Here is a 19,526-nt window from a genome sequence, read left to right on the forward strand (position 1 = left end):
GTATTTCTGTGGGTAGTCCATATCTAGTAAAGAATTTAAGTAACTCCTCCACAATATTTTGAGCTGTAATATTACGTACTGGAATGGCCTCTGGAAACCTTGTAGACACATCTATTATAGTCAAAAGATTTTGATTCCCACTTTTCGTTTTAGGAAGCGGTCCTACACAATCAATTAGGACCCTTGTAAAAGGTTCCTCAAATGCTGGAATGAGTATTAAGGGCACTGGTTTTATCACTGCTTGAGGTTTCCCTATCACTTGACATGTGTGACATGATTGACAAAATGTAACTACATCTTTATGTGGTGCAGGCCAATAAAACTGTTTTTGTATTTTAGTTGAGTTTTCCATATTCCCAAATGACCTCCCACTGGTACCTCATGTGCAACTCGCAGCACCTCCTTTCTATACCCTACCGGCAATACTACTTAATGAACTTCTGCCCACTTTTCATCCACCCTGGTCTCCATTTTCTCATCACTTTTCCAGTAATAACGCTCTGGTATACACTCAGATTCCTCTTCCGTGTATGATTTCTGATACATCTGTTTTATTTCTACATCTTTCTGTTGTAACTCCACCAATTTTCCTGAACTAAAAATATCCGCCCAAACTCTTCCCAAACTATATAACTCCTCATCTCTTACCATTAAAGATTGACTAGCTCCCGTATCTCTTAAAATTGCGACTTCTTTACCTGCTCCTCCTGATACACATGAGTAAACTTTACCCACACAAGTAAATTCTTTAAAGAGAACTGGCACCTTCTTGTCAATCATCTCTTGATCAGTCTGCACAATATTTTGCACCTCCTTTGCTTCACTTGGGCTTTCCTTTACCACTTTAACAAACCCCACTGTCTTATCCTGTTTTACCACATCAGCCTTCCCAGTGCTTTTCTTCAACCACCAACACTGTGACGTTACATGGCCTAGTTTATTACAGTGAAAACATTTGAAACTTTCCTTGTCTCTTCCACCCTCCTGGATTTCTTTTTTAATCTGAGGTACACTCTCCTTATTATCTCCCATCAGATCACCTTTACTTTTACCGCTTGAGTATTTCTCATGTCGCCAGTTTCTATCCCTCACAGGCTGAAACTGATGTCGGAAACCAAGCTTTGATTTATGAACTAATTCATAATCATCTGCCATTTCTGCTGCTAATCTCGCAGTTTTAGCCCTCTGCTCTTCCACATGAATTCTCACGACATCAGGAATTTAATTTTTAAACTCCTCCAAAAGTGTAATTTCTCTCAGAGCTTTATACGTTTGGTCTATTTTCAAATCCCTTATCCACCTATCAAAATTACTCTGTTTGATCCTTTGAAATTCCATGTATGTTTGACCAAATTCTTTCCTTAAATTTCTAAACCTTTGTCGGTAGGCTTCATGCACTAGTTCATATGCACCTAAGATGGATTTTTCACCTCCTCATACGTCCCAGATACCTCCTCCGGTAGTGATGCAAAGACTTCACTAGCCTTACCTATCAGCTTTGTTTGAATCAGTAATTCCCACATGTCCTGTGGCCATTTCATTTGTTTAGCCACCTTCTCAAATGAAATGAAAACAGCTTCTACCTTCTTCTCGTCAAACCTTGACAATGCTTGGACATATTTACATAGATCCCCACCAAGCCTTCGACTTTGACACTCTTTCTCACTATCCTCATCACTATCCAGCAACTGTATGTTTTCCTTTACGTCTGCCAATTTTAACTGACTGTCGTGTTTCATGGTCATTTACTGAAGTTCAAACTCTCTCTCTATCTTTTTCCCTGATCTGTATCTCCCTTTCTTTTTCTTTTTGTTCTGCTGGGGCTATTCTTTCTGTTTTCCTTTCTTCTCTCTCTCTCTTTCTCTTTCTCTTTCTTTTTCCACTCTCTCTCTGTCGTATTCAAGCTGCTTTAATTCTTTCTCATGTTCTATTTGCTTAATTTGTAACTGAATTTTTCCCATTTCCAAAGAGTCAAACTGTACCTTAGACAACTTTAAATGCTTAGCCACTGCCATAATGACATCATCTTTTTGCATTTTGTCAGGTAATGTTAACTGCAATGTTTTTGCCAAATCTAACAGTCTGAACATAGAACATACGGCCCATGATGTTGTGCCGAACTTTTGTCCTAGATTGGCGACTAGGGCTTTTCACAGTAACTTCATTGCAGTGTTAATGTAAGCCTACTTGAGACACTAATAAAGATTATTATTACCTGCCTCAGTCCTGGGCACAACTTATTCAAACTCTTCAGAACAGAAATCCACATTGATCTCATTCTGTCAGGACCCAAGCTGTAGTCATGATCATAACAAGGGCAGAAAACGTGAGGTTTCCTTCATTTAAAAAAAAACGTTTTCTTCTGTTTTTTGAACTGTCACAGATTTTGCCATTGCTTCGTTTTCTTTTAGTATTAACGCTGTGGTCCCTTCACTCTGTGACCATCAGAGTGCCAGCAGAAAAATCTCTTCTGAAAAGATCCCGCTTTCCTTTGCCCTTTTATTGAAAGTCCACCCAACCCCCCAGTCTTTTCCTGTTCACAAAATATTTAACTGTTAGAGATAGCGGTGAAATTAGGCTTTATGCACAACTTTGCAGCCTTAAGATATTCTTGTCGCTCAGGTAACCGGGGAAAGGTCGTGGCTTGTTTCGACAGAGGGCGTTAGAAAAGGAAATCGCTTTTTCCCTTAAAACTGCGCACTGGGCTGAAGTCGATTTCCAGTTTTAGGTGATGTTTACTAACCAGCCTTGGGGTTTTTGTTGTTTACGGGAGCGCTCAAGCCCAAACGATTGCGACAGCCTCTATATTTTTTCTCCCATTTTTATAATCTCTGAGAACGGGAGGGGGGAGGGAAGGGAGAAAACTGCCAGACAGGAAGCTGGCACAAACTCACTCCTACTAAACAAACGCTGTTTTAAAAGAGATCTGCTAGCGGGGACAGCTGTACATCACACAGCTCGCCTTGCCTCCTCCTCAGACAAAGACTCCACTATTTGGTACTGAACAAGATGCCTTTGAAAAACAACAGTGGTGGCGTTTAGCTGCCTCAACAGCTGAGATCCTCACCAGCTCAAACAAAATACACAAAAGATAGGAGAATCCACGTGCTGTTTATTTTTTTTTTTGGGGGGGGGGGAAGAAAAAAGGGAGAAAAATAGCTTTGCTGTACAACGTGGCAAGGTTTTGTTTTTGTTAGCAAGGTGTAATCCTTTTTTATGTTTTATTTTAAAAGAAAAAGTTCCCCATCTGTTGTTCAATGTGAAACATGTTAAAGCAGAGGCAGTGAGAGATTGACAACCTGAACAGGTGGGATTGCAGCCTGGGCTTTCTCGGGGTTTTGGCTGGGTTGTGGGGAGGAAGCGAATTGCGAAGAAGGAACCCTCTTCACTTTGACTTGAAGCACCGTTTTCCCAACCATGTTGAAGAACAGTGACCTAAAGTTGTCCCAGGTATGTGCAATGTGGTCTACTAAAATACAAAAATAACAATAGACACCCCGAGATAGCCGGCTCCGATCAAACATTTGATCTCAAAGCGAGCTGGTGGGGATTCGGAGTTAAACTGAAAATAGCACCATGTATGTTGTGGGTCCCCAGCACACGGGGAACTCACTGTCTGGGATCATTGGCTGCAGTATTGAAATAAAAGATTTATGAGTGTCTCAGTCTGCTCATGGTTCTAATCACTGTTCTTTATTTTTGATATATTTACTAACACAAATCTTTGTTTGCAGATCATTTCATTGTTGACATTCATAGTCGGGGTAAATGTTTGCCAAGGATTTAGCCCGCGTCGCTTGCAAAGATCAGGAGACACAAGCACTCGTGAAGGTACTTCGGGTTTTTTGTCCATTGTTTATCCATACAAGGTTTACAAAGTTTGCAGAGCGAATATTAGATTGGACAGAGTCTGTAACTGTGACCGGCCTCCCATGTTATTTTGTGCTGTTATTTATCCGGTGTCCAGTCCAGGGTTCTTCCATACTCTGTCCCTGTCTTGCAAATCGTCGACTTTCAACATTGGCAGTTGACACAACTGCGGCCAATCTTTAAACCATGCGATTTGACTGCAGATGAAGAAAAAAAACAATCTTCCGCTGGTGTATTGTTTCAGCACCTTTCAGCATTTCCTGATCACCGCAGGCAACCCCAGCCGCAATTTGACATGAAATGATGGGGGGACAAGGAGGATAGATAGCTTTACAAACATGTTAGCACTTGAAGGTCCATGTCAGCAGTGCGCGCCCGCCAGAAAAGTCGCAGAGCTTATGATAACCTTGTCTAGTCTGCACCTATAATCACGATATATTTGATCATGTTATAGAACCTAGAGTATTCTGCTGCAGTGACTACACTATATTGAAAAAAAAACCCTCAAACCAACAGAAAAGCTTCGATGTAAAATAGAGAGTAATTTACAATGACACTAAATAGGGTGAATTAAGTGAGAGTTTAATTGCTGTCATCTTTAATTTTTAATGTTTCAGAACGTTATTGTCTGTGCGTTCTGGTGACAGGGTCTATTTCTAAAGAAGCCTGAGGAGGAGGCTGGGGCATTAATAATAATAATAATCTTTATTGTCACAATCTTTATTGTCACATTAACATTGCAAAGAAGTTACTGCGAAAAGACCCTAATGTAATCTTCTCAACATTATTCCTGAATGCTCCAGCCAAGAACAACCAAAGAGTGTTGTGAATTTGAATATGAACTAATGAAACTGGAAGAATTGGATACATTTCTTCCAACACCAACTGTAACACTGAGGGAAATTACAACAGTGGAGCTGTGTTCATATACCCAGCATCAGGATCGAGAACACAGTTCAGAACACTAACCACATTTTAAAAAACAGATGCAATTATTTATATATTAAAACCATAGCTGTTTCATTCGCATCAACTGGCTACTACATTTGAGATGGGTATTTTCTGTGTATGAAGTATTGCTCTTTTTTTGTATGGCAATACATCCAATTCAAAAACAAACTGTTTTGCATGTCACCAATTACAACAATTCTTAGTTTACACACATCCTGGTGATCTGATGTATAATTTCCCCTTGTGTTTTACACACTTTGACTAATCTCTGTATGCTTCAGCTTTTCAAACGTACAACCCTACAATATAAAGTTCCAACAAGACTAGACAGGGCAGATGCAGGAAGGATCTTCCCGATGGTGGGGGTGTCCAGAACCAGGGGTCACAGTCTGAGATACAGGGTAGACCATTTAGGACAGAGCTGAGGAGAACTTTCTTCACCCAGAGAGTGGTGAGCCTGTGGAATTTGCTACCACTGAAAGCAGTTGAGGTCAAAACATTGTATGTTTTCAAGAAGCAGTTAGATATACCACTTAGCGAAGGAGATCAAAGGATACGGGGGGAAGGCGAGATTGAGTTGGATGATCAGTCATGATCATAATGAATGGTGGTGCAGGCTTGAAGGGCTGAATGGCCTCCTCCTGCTCCAAATTTCTATGTTTCCATGTTCTACAGATTACTCATCCCCAAAAGTGATATGAGTATTTTGCCATTGTATACAAAATTTGGACAGAATCGTAATAATTTAAATATAAATTGTTGATACAAGTATTTTTGTGTGGTTAAAAGTGTACTGGTTCCATCGATGAATAAGTGATATACTTTCAAATAAAAAGTATATTTTGAAAAATGTTTTGGACATGAATTGATCACCAAACTCTAGTAGTCAGTGAAACATGTGTTCAGATTTGTTTTTAGGACAAAATAGTTTGCATTAACTAGAAAGGAAACTGATTTGATTTCCAATTTTTCACTTCAGTTGCATTCTGAAGTACATATTCAATTTATCAGTTCAGAAAAAAATTGATAAGCAGCTGGAATTGAAATTCCTTTTGCATGAAGATGGGAAAAGTTTGCATATCGACAGTTATTGAACCAATTAAATATTACGATTTGATATTGTGCTCTTTTTAAATGCATTACTGGGGCAGTAGTTCTGAAAAAATAATGTAAAAAGATCTGAATCCATTCACAAATGATAGCCACCAAAAAGTTAAATCGGGTAACATGTACTGTTTATGTGGCTTTACTGATAATCAGATCATTACTCAATCAGCTCTTGGGCATTGCATCACTGTTGTTAATCATTCATCATATAGCAGTTACATGGAACTTCCCAGCCACTGATGATTGCCATAATATCCATTACTGGAAAAAAGAAAAATGAGCTATAACTGTCCCATTAATTTAACAGAATAGCGTGAAATATAAGTGCAATTGTTGTGTGGCAGTAATAAACAGCTCAAGATTGCTCTCAAAGAGATCATTAATTTCAGTAATGTCACAAATATACTTTATATTGATTTCTATTCAGATTAAACGAATTACAGAAATGCATTATTTTCATATATTGTTAGTTTACCACAAGTAATTACAGTGACAATACATTTCTAATACCTGACATGAAAAACGTAAAAGATTATGAAAATAAAATAGCAAATGCAAAGACATTGTATCATAGTTCTATTTTATTGTTGTAATTTCAGTGTCACTAAAATTCAGAGGGTACAAAAAGAATGCAGGAAGCAACAACTTATTCATCGATATTATGCTGTGCATCGCTGTATGGAGGCTTCAAGCAACCGCAAAATTAAGAGTTTAAAAAAAAATTAAAAGCAGTTACACTTTCAGAACAGAATAAATTGAAGTTTTCCTAAACAGACCATCTGCTCTGTCTCTTCATTGTGTGGTTTGCTGTGAAAAGCTGTGCCTCTTTTCGAGAGTCCAAATTGGAAGCGATATTGCCAGTTTCCTTCAAGTATTTGTTTTGTTCAAGCGGACGGGGAGTACATGACCCTGATAGAGTTTGTTATGGTTCCAAATGGATGGATCTTTAAAGAAAAGTCCCCCCCCCCCCCCCACTTTCAACATTTTAAGCACATCTAAGACAGAACAGCCTTTTGAATGAACCCAGAACATGTGCTATTGAGATCGGCTTTGGCCAAAACCTTCTCTTGTTTGGATAGTTTTATTTTAATTGAAACCATTTTTGGCTTTGGATCATGGCTACAGTTTAGTTTCCTAACATCTGTGAAATCAGTTAATGCTTCATCCCCAAGTTTTATGATGACTATCTCCTGCCTCCAGTTGCAACTTAATTTTAGTTTCCATCATCCTGTGTTGGTTGCAATTGTAATGTGTAATGCAATTGTAATGTGTAATGCAATTGAATAATACACCACTTAGAATATTAATCTTGCTCATAATTGCTATCTCTAAATTTGATGAACACTTCAACAACATAGCAAGGAGTAACATAGTTAATTAGAATTCAAAGCCTGTTTGTTGTCTATATATATGTATATATATGAAAAACTTTTTTTTGTTTGAGAGCTATCTCAATGATTTTTTGCCTCACTGAAGAGAGCTATCTCTAACTGATATTTATGTTCTTGCTTTACACAGTTCTTTCAGATTCAGCCCGAGGTCCTACTCCTGGGTCATGCAGGGGCAGATGTTTTGAACTGCAAGAGGCAACCCCACCCAACTGTCGCTGTGACAATTTGTGCAAAAGTTATAGCAGCTGCTGTTTAGATTTTGATCAACTTTGTTTGAAGACAGGTACTAAATGGAAAGCTGAACATGCCTTCCGCAGTATGTTCAGAACATTTTGTTTCTGAGGGGAATTACCCTCAAATTATTTTCCCTTGCATCCTTGATTCCTTTATGCCATGCCCCTTCTGTGGCTGAGAGGATGCTTTCAGGATCTCATGGCTTTTCCTTTAGCCCCTCCACTCCACTTGTGGTGACACAGTTTTAACCAACTCCACATTTTTCCACTTCTTCCCAAGAGAACCAAAATTTTTGAACAGAAGTTCAGAAGACCGATCTGATTTTGACATATGACCATAGATATCCAAAGGAAAACCTATATAGTCCTGTGCATTGTTATTTTCTCTGCCATTTCTGTAAGCCTATTTTCTTCCTTCCTTAGGTTATTCATCACGCCACAATCCCCGACAAAGAGGTCCAACAGGTAAGTTAGTTAGATTCAAAATATTTAGCTGTTGTTATAGTGTCGGTGGACTGTGATGTATTATACTTTAAACCTGTTTCTGAATAAAGTAATACATTTAAAATTGAAGGGGTCTAGCATTTTTAGGAATAGCATTGTGGTCTTTGCAGTTCTGACCATGCCTATTTCCGCTTGCCTGCCCTCTTCAGGTGAGTTTAACAAATTCTCGTGTTGAACCGCAGCAAACTACAGAAATCAGCTTCTGATTCAGGATAAGTCCAGCTCTGCAGAACTGAATGATACCTTCAGTCAGGCAGCTGATGATAACCCTGCAAAGGTTTTTGCACCAGATGGTAATGCCATTTTGGATGATGGATGATGCCTGTTGGTGGGCATGTTTGATGAATCCCTTTTTAAATGAAACACCACACAGGGAACACTAGGGGCTGGATTTGCATTGGCAGGCAAGTCGATAAAAGGTTTCCATTTCCGGGCAAAACTCTCCACAGGCCCTCTCAAGGCGAACTTGATTTATCCATCCTGAGGAACTCTGCGATGTCCCTCACCCACAACCCTGGGTTCGGCAGCCCCCCCCGAGTCCCTCCATCCCTCCCTCCATCCCAACAAGATCCGCCTCCGGGCTACCAGAGAGGCAAAGGCCAAACATCGGACTTTCTTCCTGGGTCTTCCGACACTCCAAAAATTACCAATTCTGAACTCGGGACCACCTTCACCCACAGCACCTCAGACATCACGTCCGCGAACCCCCGCCAGAATCCCTCCAACTTCAGACAAGCCCAAAACATGTGGACATGGTTCGAGGGCCTCCCACACACACCCCACATCTATCCTCCAACCCTCAAAAAACCTGCTCATTCTAGCCACCATCATAAGCGCCTTGTGGGATACTTTAAATTGAATGAGGCTAAGTCTAGCTCACAAAGAGGATGCATTCACCCTTCTCAGAACCTCCTCCCATAACCCGGCCTCCAGCACCCTCCCCAGCTCTTCCTCCCAATTCCGCTTGACTTCTCCTATCGGGGCGCCATCCCAGTCCATTAAGCTTTTGATAAATTTCCATGACCCTGCCCTCATCAACCCCTGGAGTGCTGCTGGTTCTTGATGGACAGCCTTGTACCATTGATGATGGCATGTGAAATCTTAAAGGCCAAGCCATTTTATCCACCAAATGTTTGTGTAGTAAGTGGTATGCTTGATAGCGAAAGCATTTCAAATATTTGTAACAAAATATAACTGCTGGTTTGCAACATTAGAGATTGTGGCATGATTGAGTGTTGTAGCACTGATGTCGTATTGTGGTGTGGTGTGGTAGCGATGTGGTATGGTAGGGTGGTGTGGTACCGATGTGGTATGGGAGGGTGGTGTGGTACCGTTGTGGTATGGTAGGGTGGTATGGTACTGCTGTGGTATGGTAGGGTGGTGTGGCACTGATGTGGTATGGTAGGGTGGTGTGGTACGGATGTGGTATGGTAGGGTGGTGTGGTACTGATGTGGTATGGTAGGGTGGTGTGGTACCGCTGTGGTATGGTAGGGTGGTGTGGCACTGATGTGGTATGGTAGGGTGGTGTGGTACTGATGTGGTATGGTAGGGTGGTGTGGTATCACTGTGGTATGGTAGGGTGGTTTGGTACTGATGTGGTATGGTAGAGTGGTATGGTAGCGATGTGGTATGGTAGGGTGGTGTGGTAGGGTGGTGTGGTACCGCTGTGGTATGGTAGGGTGCTGTAGCACTGATGAGGTATGGTAGGGTGGTGTGGTACTGATGTGGTATGGTAGGGTGGTGTGGTACCGCTGTGGTATGGTAGGGTGGTTTGGTACTGATGTGGTATGGTAGAGTGGTATGGTAGCGATGTGATATGGTAGGGTGGTGTGGCACTGATGTGGTATAGTGGAGTTGTATGGTCGCGATGTGGTATGGTAGAGTGGTGCGGAGATGCTTAGGAAATCAGAAGCACAAAGGGACTTGGGAGTCCTTGTTCACGATTCTTTAATGTTTACGCGCAGGTTCAGTCGGCAGTTAGGAAGACAAATGCAATGTTAGCATTCATGTCGAGATGGCTAGAATACAAGACCAGGGATGTACTTTTGAGGCTGTATCAGGCTCTGGTCAGACCCTATTTGGAGTATTGTGAGCAGTTTTGGGACCCGTATCTAAGGAAGGATGTGCTGGCCTTGGAAAGGGTCCAGAGGAGGTTCACAAGAATGATCCCTGGAATGAACAGTTTGTCGTATGAGGAACGGTTAAGGACTCTGGGTCTGCACTCTTTGGAGTTTAGAAGGATGAGGAGGGATCTTATTGAAACGTACAAGATTCTGCGAAGCCTGTGTAGATTGGATGTGGGGAGGATGTTTCCACTTGTAGGACAAACTAGAAACAGAGGACACAATATCAGACTAAATGGATGATTCTTTAAAACAGAGATGAGGAGGAATTTCTTCAACCAGAGAGTGGTGAATCTGTGGAACTCTTTGCCGCAGAAGGCTGTGGAGGCCAAATCACAGAGTGTCTTTAAAACAGAGATAGATAGGTTTTTGATCACTAAGGGGATCAGGGGTTATGGGGAGAAGGCAGGAGAATGGGGAAGATAAAAATATCAGCCAAGATTGAATGACGGAGCAGAGTCGATGGGCGAGTGGCCACTTCAGAATTTAGTCTCTGTAAGATTACCTGTTCATATGCAGAGGCTTGGGAGCAGGTCCCTTAATTAATTTTAATTTGTTTACAAATATAATGTACTTGACGGGGATGAGTGTTGGAGATACGTTTTTAAGTTTGAAGCATATTTAATTGGTTAATCCATCAACGTTGGAAATTTTGCTGGGCTGTCATCTGTTGATTGGTGACTGGCACTTGGTTTTTACACTTACTTTAATTCTAGCCATAAGGAACAAAGCAATTAGTTTAAAATCCAGTAGTATCTGTTTTATTCTTAAGTTTCATAGTACTCTGCTCAATACATTTGTCTTATTATCCAAATACTATATACAATTATTTTTCCTGTTTGTCATTGATTTCTATTTTTAAACATAGTAGACGGGTCACAGAATTCCACGCAAGACTAATTATGTATGTGGGTGAAACTGTTCGTTAATTGTGTCAGTGACTTCACAAGTTATCAAATTACCTACAATAAAATACTCAATATATTAATTTTCAGTGGTTTCAACATTGAGGCTGTTTCGTGGATTTACACTAATGATCCTGATAGCATTCCAAATGGCTTGTTGGATTTAAATCCTTGGAATTGAAAAAATAAAAATGAAAATTAGCTGCCAGTTTTCTCCGTGGCTTACCTGATTATTGGTCGGGAATCTCTGACTACATATGTACCTTGGCTCATTCCTACCATTCCCTGCAACTCTTCCCATCTCACCTCCACTCTGTTGAAGGGAGGGGTGGCACGGTGGTTAGCCCTGCCGCCTCACAGCGGCAGTGGAGTGGGCCGGGTTCAATTCCGACCTTGGGTGATTGTCCATGTGGAATTTGTTCATTCTTTCCGTGTCTGCGTGGGTTTCCTCTGGGTTCCTCCCACAGTCCAAAGATGAATTAGCCATGATAAACTGCTTCTTCATGTCCAGGGATGTGCAGATTAGGTTATGGGATAGGGTAGGGTGGAGGTGGGTGTGGTCATGGGTAGAGTGCACATTCAAAGGGTTGGTGCAGACGTGATGGGCTGAATGGTCTCGTTCTGCACTGTAGGGATTCTATAATTCTATGATTAATTTACATGAAACAAAAATGCTATTAAAATTTAAGGAAATAAATGATAATGTGAAAACCCTGGTCTGAACACCCTACCTGCTCCGAATTTATCTAATAATGTAGGTATTGCCACATATTCTAGGTCGAGCATGGGAGTGCAGCAAGGAGCGTTGTGGGGAAGCACGGAATGAGGAATATGTTTGCCAGTGTTCTGAAGATTGCATGACAAGGGGAGATTGCTGCACCAACTATCAAGTTGCATGCAAAGGTAATTTCTGACTATTTCATAATTTTTTGAGACTCCAAAAGCAGTGGGAATCTCACTCTACGGGCTGAATAGTGTGCGTTGGCGCATTGGCACACAACCGGAAGTAGCTGGCATTCAGACCTCTGAGCACTCCCCTCCCAAAGACACTGAATGAAATGTCAATTAGGCCAATTAAGTGTGTTGGACGGTTTCTGGGCCACAGACTGAGAGTATCCCGCCAATCAGAGCAGTAGGGTAGGGTATCCGGCATTGGAATTCTTCGGCTGCAACCCAGATCAAGGTCACAGCCCATAATTTAAAGGGCACTCTGGCCTCTTTAGCAGTGGAATGCAGAATGGACCTCTCTTCACCAGGTCTCAGGTTCTCAGATCACAAATTTAAGTCAACATACGTCTACTTCTTCCACGAAGCACTTCCAGCAGCCAAAGAACACTGAACAGCCAAGATTTAACCGTGCCCTCAGACAACCCAGCAATACAGCCTGCCTAAAGAAAAAACAGGAAATACGGCTGGCGGAAATCCCACTCTGAAAGCGTTTTATTCCGTTCTGCAGGTATTATGTCAGTCGATTGCCTTTTTAATGATTACAACTGGCCTATTACCTTCAATTTCCACAACGCGGGAAAGCCCCTGACATCCAGACCCGCACTAACCATATTATCACAAACTCCATTATGGCACTGGGAACATTACCCAACATCATTTGGCCCAATAATACATTGGTGCGTGTGTGTGTTTTGCTCCCATTTTCAGGGAGTATTATTCAGGCCCACGGGAGATTGATTGGATAATCAATAATTGGTTACAATGGTCAGGGCACCTAATTTCTGGTTTTAAATTTGAATGGATAGAAAATTCAAGCATTTTGATTTGATTTGATTTATTGTCACATGTACCGAAGTACAGTGAAAAGTATTTTTCTGCGGCCGAGGAACGTACACAGTACGTACATAGTAGACACAAGAATAATCAACAGAGAACATTGACAAATGGTACATCGACAAAACAGTGATTGGTTACAGTGCGGAACAAGGGGCCAAACAAAGCAAATACATGAGCAAGAGCAGCATAGGGCGTCGTGAATAGTGTTCTTACCGGGAACAGATCAGTCCGATGGGGAGTCGTTGAGGAGTCTTGTAGCTGTGTGGAAGAAACAGGACTGAATGTGAGGAAACGTGCTTTGTAATACGTTCCCTCTTGAAGTTGGCAGAAATGAAGAAGGTTGAAGACTAAAACTGACCAGGTGATGTAAGTGGACAGCACAGTAAAATTTCTGTTATCCGGCATGCTCTAGTAACCAGAAGTTATGTCAGATATTTTTTTGATTGGCGATGTCTCTCATCTCTCTCAAGTTGGCTGTGACACATGTTTATATCAGCCTTACTCTCACACGGCTGCTAAAATAATCACTAAACGCATGACTGGTTACCTGTAGTCTGCCCCCGCTCTGACTTCAACATCCCACACTGTTTTACAGTACCATGTTCCCTCAGTGCCACTCACTAGATTTGCACTCTCCTGCACCTCTTGTGTGATCCCAACACCCGCATCACCACATGATCACCCTGACGTTTTCTGATTGATTGAAAATGCGGAACTTTAGGCAACCAGCGTTTCTGATTGACTGGCCTCACCCATTCCCTACGAATGCCAGATAATAGAAATGCTACTGTACTTTCATATGATAATCTTATGCCCATAATTTTAACTTGGGTATTACCCTTTTGTTTTCATCCACCAATAGCACCAGCAATAATTTTTAGACTTCCAAGTTTCCAGAAGAAATTTGTTGATGTTTTGAGGAATTTAAAAAACAATTAGGATGAAGAATTATGGCGACAGGGCTGGGTTGGTGTATAGTGTTTTGACTTGTGGGGCAGGATTCTCCGACCCCCTGCCGGGTTGGAGAATCGGCGGGGGCTGGCGTGAATCCCGCCCCCGCCGGTTACCGAATTCTCCGGCACCGGATATTCGGCGGGGGTGGGAATCGTGCTGCGCCGGTTGGCGGGCCCCCCTCCGGCAATTCTCCGGCCCGCGATGGGCCGAAGTCCTGCTGCTGGAATGCCTGTCCCGCCGGCGAGAATCAAACCACCTCTCTTACCGGCGGGACAAGGCGGCGTGGGCGGGCTCCGGTGTCCTCGGCGGTGCCCCCACGGTGGCCTGGCCCGCGATCGGGGCCCACCGATCCACGGGCGGGCCTGTGCCGTGGGGGCACTCTTTTCCTTCCGCCTTCGTCATGGTCTCCACTATGGCGGAGGCAGAAGAGACCCCCTCCACTGCGCATGCGCGGGGATGCCGTGAGCGGCCGCTGACGCTCCCGCTCATGCGCCGCACGGCAATGTCATTTCCGCGCCAGCTGGCGGAGCACCAAAGGCCTTTCCCACCAGCTGGCGGGGCGGAAATCAGTCCGGCGCGGGCCTATCCCCTCAAGGTGAGGGCTCGGCCCCTCAAGATACGGAGAATTCCGCACTTTTGGGGCGGCACGATGCCGGACTGATTCGCGGCGTTTTTGGCACCGGTCGGCGGACATCCGAATGCGGAGAATCCCGCCCGTGTTCTATAAACATCAGGGGCGAAATTCTCCCCCATCGGCGTGATGTCCGCCGACTGACGCCAAAAACGGCGCCAATCAGACGGGCATCGCGCCGGCCCAAAGGTGCGGAATGCTCCGCATCTTTGGGGGCCGAGCCCCAACATTGAGGGGCTAGGCCGGCGCCGGAGGGATTTCCGCCCCGCCAGCTGGCGGAAATGGCGTTTGTTGCCCTGCCAGCTGGCACGGAAATGCGGCGCATGTGCGGGAGCGTCAGCGGCCGCTGAAAGTTTCCCGCGCATGCGCAGTGGGGAGAGTCTCTTCCCCCTCCGCCATGGTGGAGGCCATGGCGGAGGCGGAAGGGAAAGAGTGCCCCCATGGCACAGGCCCGCCCGTGGATCGGTGGGCCCCGATCGCGGGCCAGGCAACCGTGGGGCCACCCCCCGGGGTCAGATCGCCCCGCGCCCCCCCCAGGACCCCGGAGCCCGCCCACGCCGCCTGGTCCCGCCGGTAAATACCAGGTTTAATTTACGCCGGCGGGACAGGCAATTTCTGGGTGGGACTTCGGCCCATCCGGGCCGGAGAATTGAGCGGGGGGTCCCGCCAACCAGCGCGGCCCGATTCCTGCCCCCGCCCAATCTCCGGTACCGGAGACTTCGGCGGGGGCGGGATTCACGGCGGCCAACGGCCATTCTCCGACCCGGCGGGGGGTGGGAGAATGACGGACCAGCTGTCTCAACAAATTAATGCTTTTGAGAAATTGTGGTATCAGTAGCTGAAGTTGTAATGATGTTGACCTCCTTTACTGAACACATTTTGATACTTTTACAGGACTGGGAGTTACTCTAGTTAGGTTTCACAAGGATTTTCTGTTATATTGTAGGTTTATTGACCATAAAAATGTAAAATGTTTGAGCTGAATGTACGTTGTACATTTTTACAATTCATAGTTGTGAAGACGTTCTCAGACTTAAGCAACCCTTTATTGAAAACAATTTTTCCCCCCAATTTTTGTCAATGTATTCTAGCATAATTTTTAAAACTTGAAAGATGATTTTGCATAATACCTGTAGAGGTTTTTTTTCTACTTTGATTGTTGTACATTTTAATGGACGGAAAATTCAAGCATTTTGATAAGGACTGAATGTGAGAAAACTTGCTGCATAATGGGCAGGATTCTCCGTTTCCCACGGCGATTGGGAATCTCGTGTCAGGCCAAAAATGGGATCGGTACTGGGCGGCAGACCCGCCCTCCAGTCCTGCCCCGCCGGCCATAATGGGCATACTGTCCTGCACCAGCGGGAATATGTTAACAGCTCATATGCATTCATTCAAATATGATTAACGGGCTAGAAGACCAAATCTCCACCCCCCCCCATTATGCTCCCGCCCCCCCACAATAACTGGCAGTCACATGGGCATGATTTGGTGCAAGTAGTTACAAATGGGGGTCCTGCGCTATGTGCTATGAGGGGGAGCGAGGAGGTAAGTACCTTTTTCATTGTCTTCGGACTCCCCCACCCAGTGTGTCTGGACTCTGGGACTAATGGGGATTGACTTGGTGGCAAGGGTGTGAACCTGGGATGGCCCCCTCAGGAACGGGGTGCCGTGGCTGAGCCTCCCGTTGTTGCTGTAAAATACTCGCAACTCACCTTTCAGGTGTAATTTACAGGCTTCTGACTGTTAAACTGTTGACTGCTGACAGTATTCTTAAAATGCTTTGAGGTCTCCTGATCATGTAGATATCCATCTACCCCACCCATCTGGAAACCCTCATGTATCAGCAAAATAATCAGGGTGTTGGACGTGGCTCAATCGCCAGACCACTGGTGTTGGACTCTTCCTTGCACTCCTTAGGTGCACAGCTCCACAACAGAGGAAGCAGGGGATTATCAGAGCTAACCGCACACAAAGGACACATGCACTGGTGGCCACTGAAACCCACGTTGGCACACAGCCCCTCTCAGAGTATCAGCCTCACTAGTGAGACTATCAGCTAACCCACTCCCAAGGATCAGGTGAATTCTCCAGGTCTTGTATGCCAACCCCGCCTGATTGGTATCACACGGTATGACTGTATGAATCTAGGACCCGCACAGGAAACATGAACAGCTCCCTGTCACAACGTCTGTGTTAAACCCAGGCTCCACATCACATTGCAGCCAAAATCCCATCAAAGGCTCACATCCCTCAGTGACCCCATCTGTAGGATGTGCCCGCATACCAGTCTCTTAGCATAGGGCTGCATGCCTGCACAATATGAATGTCTCCACCACACGACCAGCTGCCACCCTTCTGGTGAGAAACTGGGTGGGGGGGGGAATGGTGAGGGTAGCTGAGCAGTCAAACTCAGGATGACCGTGTCATTTGGGGGGTTTGGATGGTCAAGGGAAGCCTCACCTTGCTGACAGTCTCTGTCTCTCGCCACACACAGAAATGGAATTTGGAACTCAGCCTGCCACACTCACTATCTACCCAGCCACTGCTACCATGGCAAATGCACAGTGGCGAGAGTGCCAGGGCCAGTCCAGGGAAGACCCCCCAGAACAGTGGGGACCAGCCATCCACCAGATCGAGGAAGAGGTACGAAGGCAGCACCACAACAGGCCACGTTTATACCATTGGTGCTGATTCTTCGAGGAGTTGTAGGACCATCTGTGTCGCCATTGTCTCTGCTTTGCCAAGGAGCCTGTGTACCACCTGTGTCAGATGTGGTGAGCCTGGCACTGCGAGGACAAGGAGGAGAGGGGCTGTTTAGCACAGGGCTAAATCGCTGGCTTTGAAAGCAGACCAAGGCAGGCCAACAGCACGGTTCAATTCCCGTAACAGCCTCCCCGAACAGGCGCCGGAATGTGGCGACTAGGGGCTTTTCACAGTAACTTCATTTGAAGCCTACTTGTGACAATAAGCGATTTTCATTTCATTTTATTTCATTTCAGGAGGAGGACATCCGCTCCTGATGGCCGTCTGCTTGACGGCTGGCCTCCAAATTTATGCCTCTGGCTCGTCCCAAGAATTGTGCAGGGACGTGTGAAGGATTTCACAAATGTCCATGAAAAGGCGCATCTGCAATGTCACGGGTGCCCTGTGAGCCTGGGTAGCTACCTGCATTGACTTTAACCAGGACCAGGCCCACCAGGATGCGGGGGCTGCTGGATTTACTGGTATGCCCCAGATTCAGGGGGTTATTAATGGCACACATGTCTCCCCCAGAGCACCAGCTCCACAGGGAGTGCCCTTCACTAACACGATGGGCTTCCACTCCCTGAATGCATCATGCATGTCTGTGCACAATACCCCCGCAACGTGCGTGAGGCATACATCCTAGCGCACTTGGAGGTTCCGGCACCTTTGAGGCCCTTGCTGGGGCGAGGTTTGACTAGTGGGCGATAAAACCACATGCCTGTGTAGAGGCTCCAGACTAGGGTGGAGAAGCATGGTAACAATGCTCACTCAGCAACCATGAGCGTCATCGGGCTCCTCAAGATGCACTTCCACTCCCTGGACTGCTCTGGTGGGGCTGTCTAGTACAGCTGCTAGAGGGTACATTGTGGTGTCCTGCACATCAGCAGTGGGGCGACATGTTGGAGGAGGGGGATGATTGACAGGCCTTGTCAGAAGAGGACGATGATGGTGTCCAGGATGAACCGGACGAAGACGCGGAGCTGATTCGACAGACCGAGGAACGACTTCTTCACGGCCGTTGAACCAGGGAGAACCTGATCAGCTCTTGATTTGCCGGCCAGGAGGCCAAAACACCGGCAACTCTATCGCCATCACAACCCCCCCACCCCAAACCCCCCCACATCCCATCCCTCAGACCTTGCCCTCAGTCCCTTCTGTCAAATAGCTACCCCCCCCCCCCCCCCGCAACTTTCTCCTTAGCCTTTCACCCTTTCCAACAACCACAGCTCCCTCTTCCCCCTCCGAGAGTCATCTTAGCATCACAACAGGGTGTTGGCTCTGGGCTGGCAGTATAAGCATGCCTGTCTACGAGACAGAGGATGATGATGACTCGCTGTGAGATGAGCTCGGGTGCTCCCCATTTAAAAAAAAAAATTCTTGGGTTTTTAATATTTTATCGCGCCCCTCATTGTGTGACAAAAGCTGACTCCTGTCTTTGAGATAACATACCACTGTGTGCTCAGATGATCCCTGGTTGTGTAATGGGGACTCCTTCTCAAGGGTCACATCATTTTGGCAGGGGGGGGAAGTAGCGGGGCGGGGAATGGGGATGGAGTAAGCTTTGGGTTCATAGACTGGGAATGCTGTCATACATGGCTGTCTCACAATGCGGCTCCCATGGCCCGTCACTTCTCGGTGAGGGTGGATCCCTGTGGGACATCCATTGGCTCAATGCGTACTGAACAGCCCCCAACACCCCCATCATCACAGCCTAAGACCAGCCCAGCCCAATCTTCCCACCCATGGGTCAACAACGAGAGGCAGAATGGACTGATGGTGGATGTGTTTAATTGTGCATATCTACGGTGTGTCCCCTTCCCCCGACCCACTCTATTCAACTACACCTGTGTCAAATTAAGTGTCGTCTAACCTTTTGATTCTCCGTGGCCTCCCACTCCTTCTAGGTGTTCCCTCATATTGCACATCATGGGTGAAGGCAGCCTGCTGCTTGTCTCGCCCTCTGCCCTATTATGTCCTTGGCTGGCATCCTCTGGAGGGCCTGGGCCTGGATGGGCCCAGCCGATCTTCGAGTGTCACAGGTGACGGCGTGTCACCCTGTTCTGCCCGCTGCCCATCAGATGTGTCAGGTGGGAGGGATTCAGAAGGGCTGCTGTTTCCAGCACATACCTTGTTGGAGGCTCCGGGATGGGACCCATACCTTCCTCCTCACGCGGGGGGTCGGGGGGGGGGGGGGTGTGGGTGGGTGGGGGGGGGGGGGGGTGTGGGGGGGGGGCGCAGGCAATGATTAAGTCTGGAATAACATATCTTAGATTTCCCATCATATTTTATTGCATGTTAGTGCTATAGTCTTAATATTTTTTAA

The 19,526-nt window shown here is 45.5% G+C and overlaps 1 protein-coding gene across 3 annotated transcripts in view; it reads left to right on the plus strand.

Moving 5' to 3' along the window:
• enpp2 (ectonucleotide pyrophosphatase/phosphodiesterase 2) overlaps positions 1-19,526 on the plus strand; it is a 291,596-nt gene that overhangs the window by 61,521 nt on the left and 210,549 nt on the right. Inside the window, exons 1-5 of one of the 3 annotated variants that reach the window (XM_072467398.1) lie at positions 2,895-3,450; positions 3,735-3,831; positions 7,447-7,602; positions 7,976-8,017; positions 11,863-11,988. In XM_072467398.1, coding sequence (XP_072323499.1) covers positions 3,418-3,450; positions 3,735-3,831; positions 7,447-7,602; positions 7,976-8,017; positions 11,863-11,988 — 454 coding nt within the window. In that variant the 5' untranslated portion in view covers positions 2,895-3,417. Of the gene's footprint in view, positions 1-2,894; positions 3,451-3,734; positions 3,832-7,446; positions 7,603-7,975; positions 8,018-11,862; positions 11,989-19,526 lie in introns of those variants that run through there. The other 2 variants (XM_072467399.1, XM_072467400.1) reach the window with 2 other exon arrangements.

Source organism: Scyliorhinus torazame, chromosome 11, assembly GCF_047496885.1.
Source record: "Scyliorhinus torazame isolate Kashiwa2021f chromosome 11, sScyTor2.1, whole genome shotgun sequence".
Classification (NCBI taxonomy): Eukaryota; Metazoa; Chordata; class Chondrichthyes; order Carcharhiniformes; family Scyliorhinidae; genus Scyliorhinus; species Scyliorhinus torazame.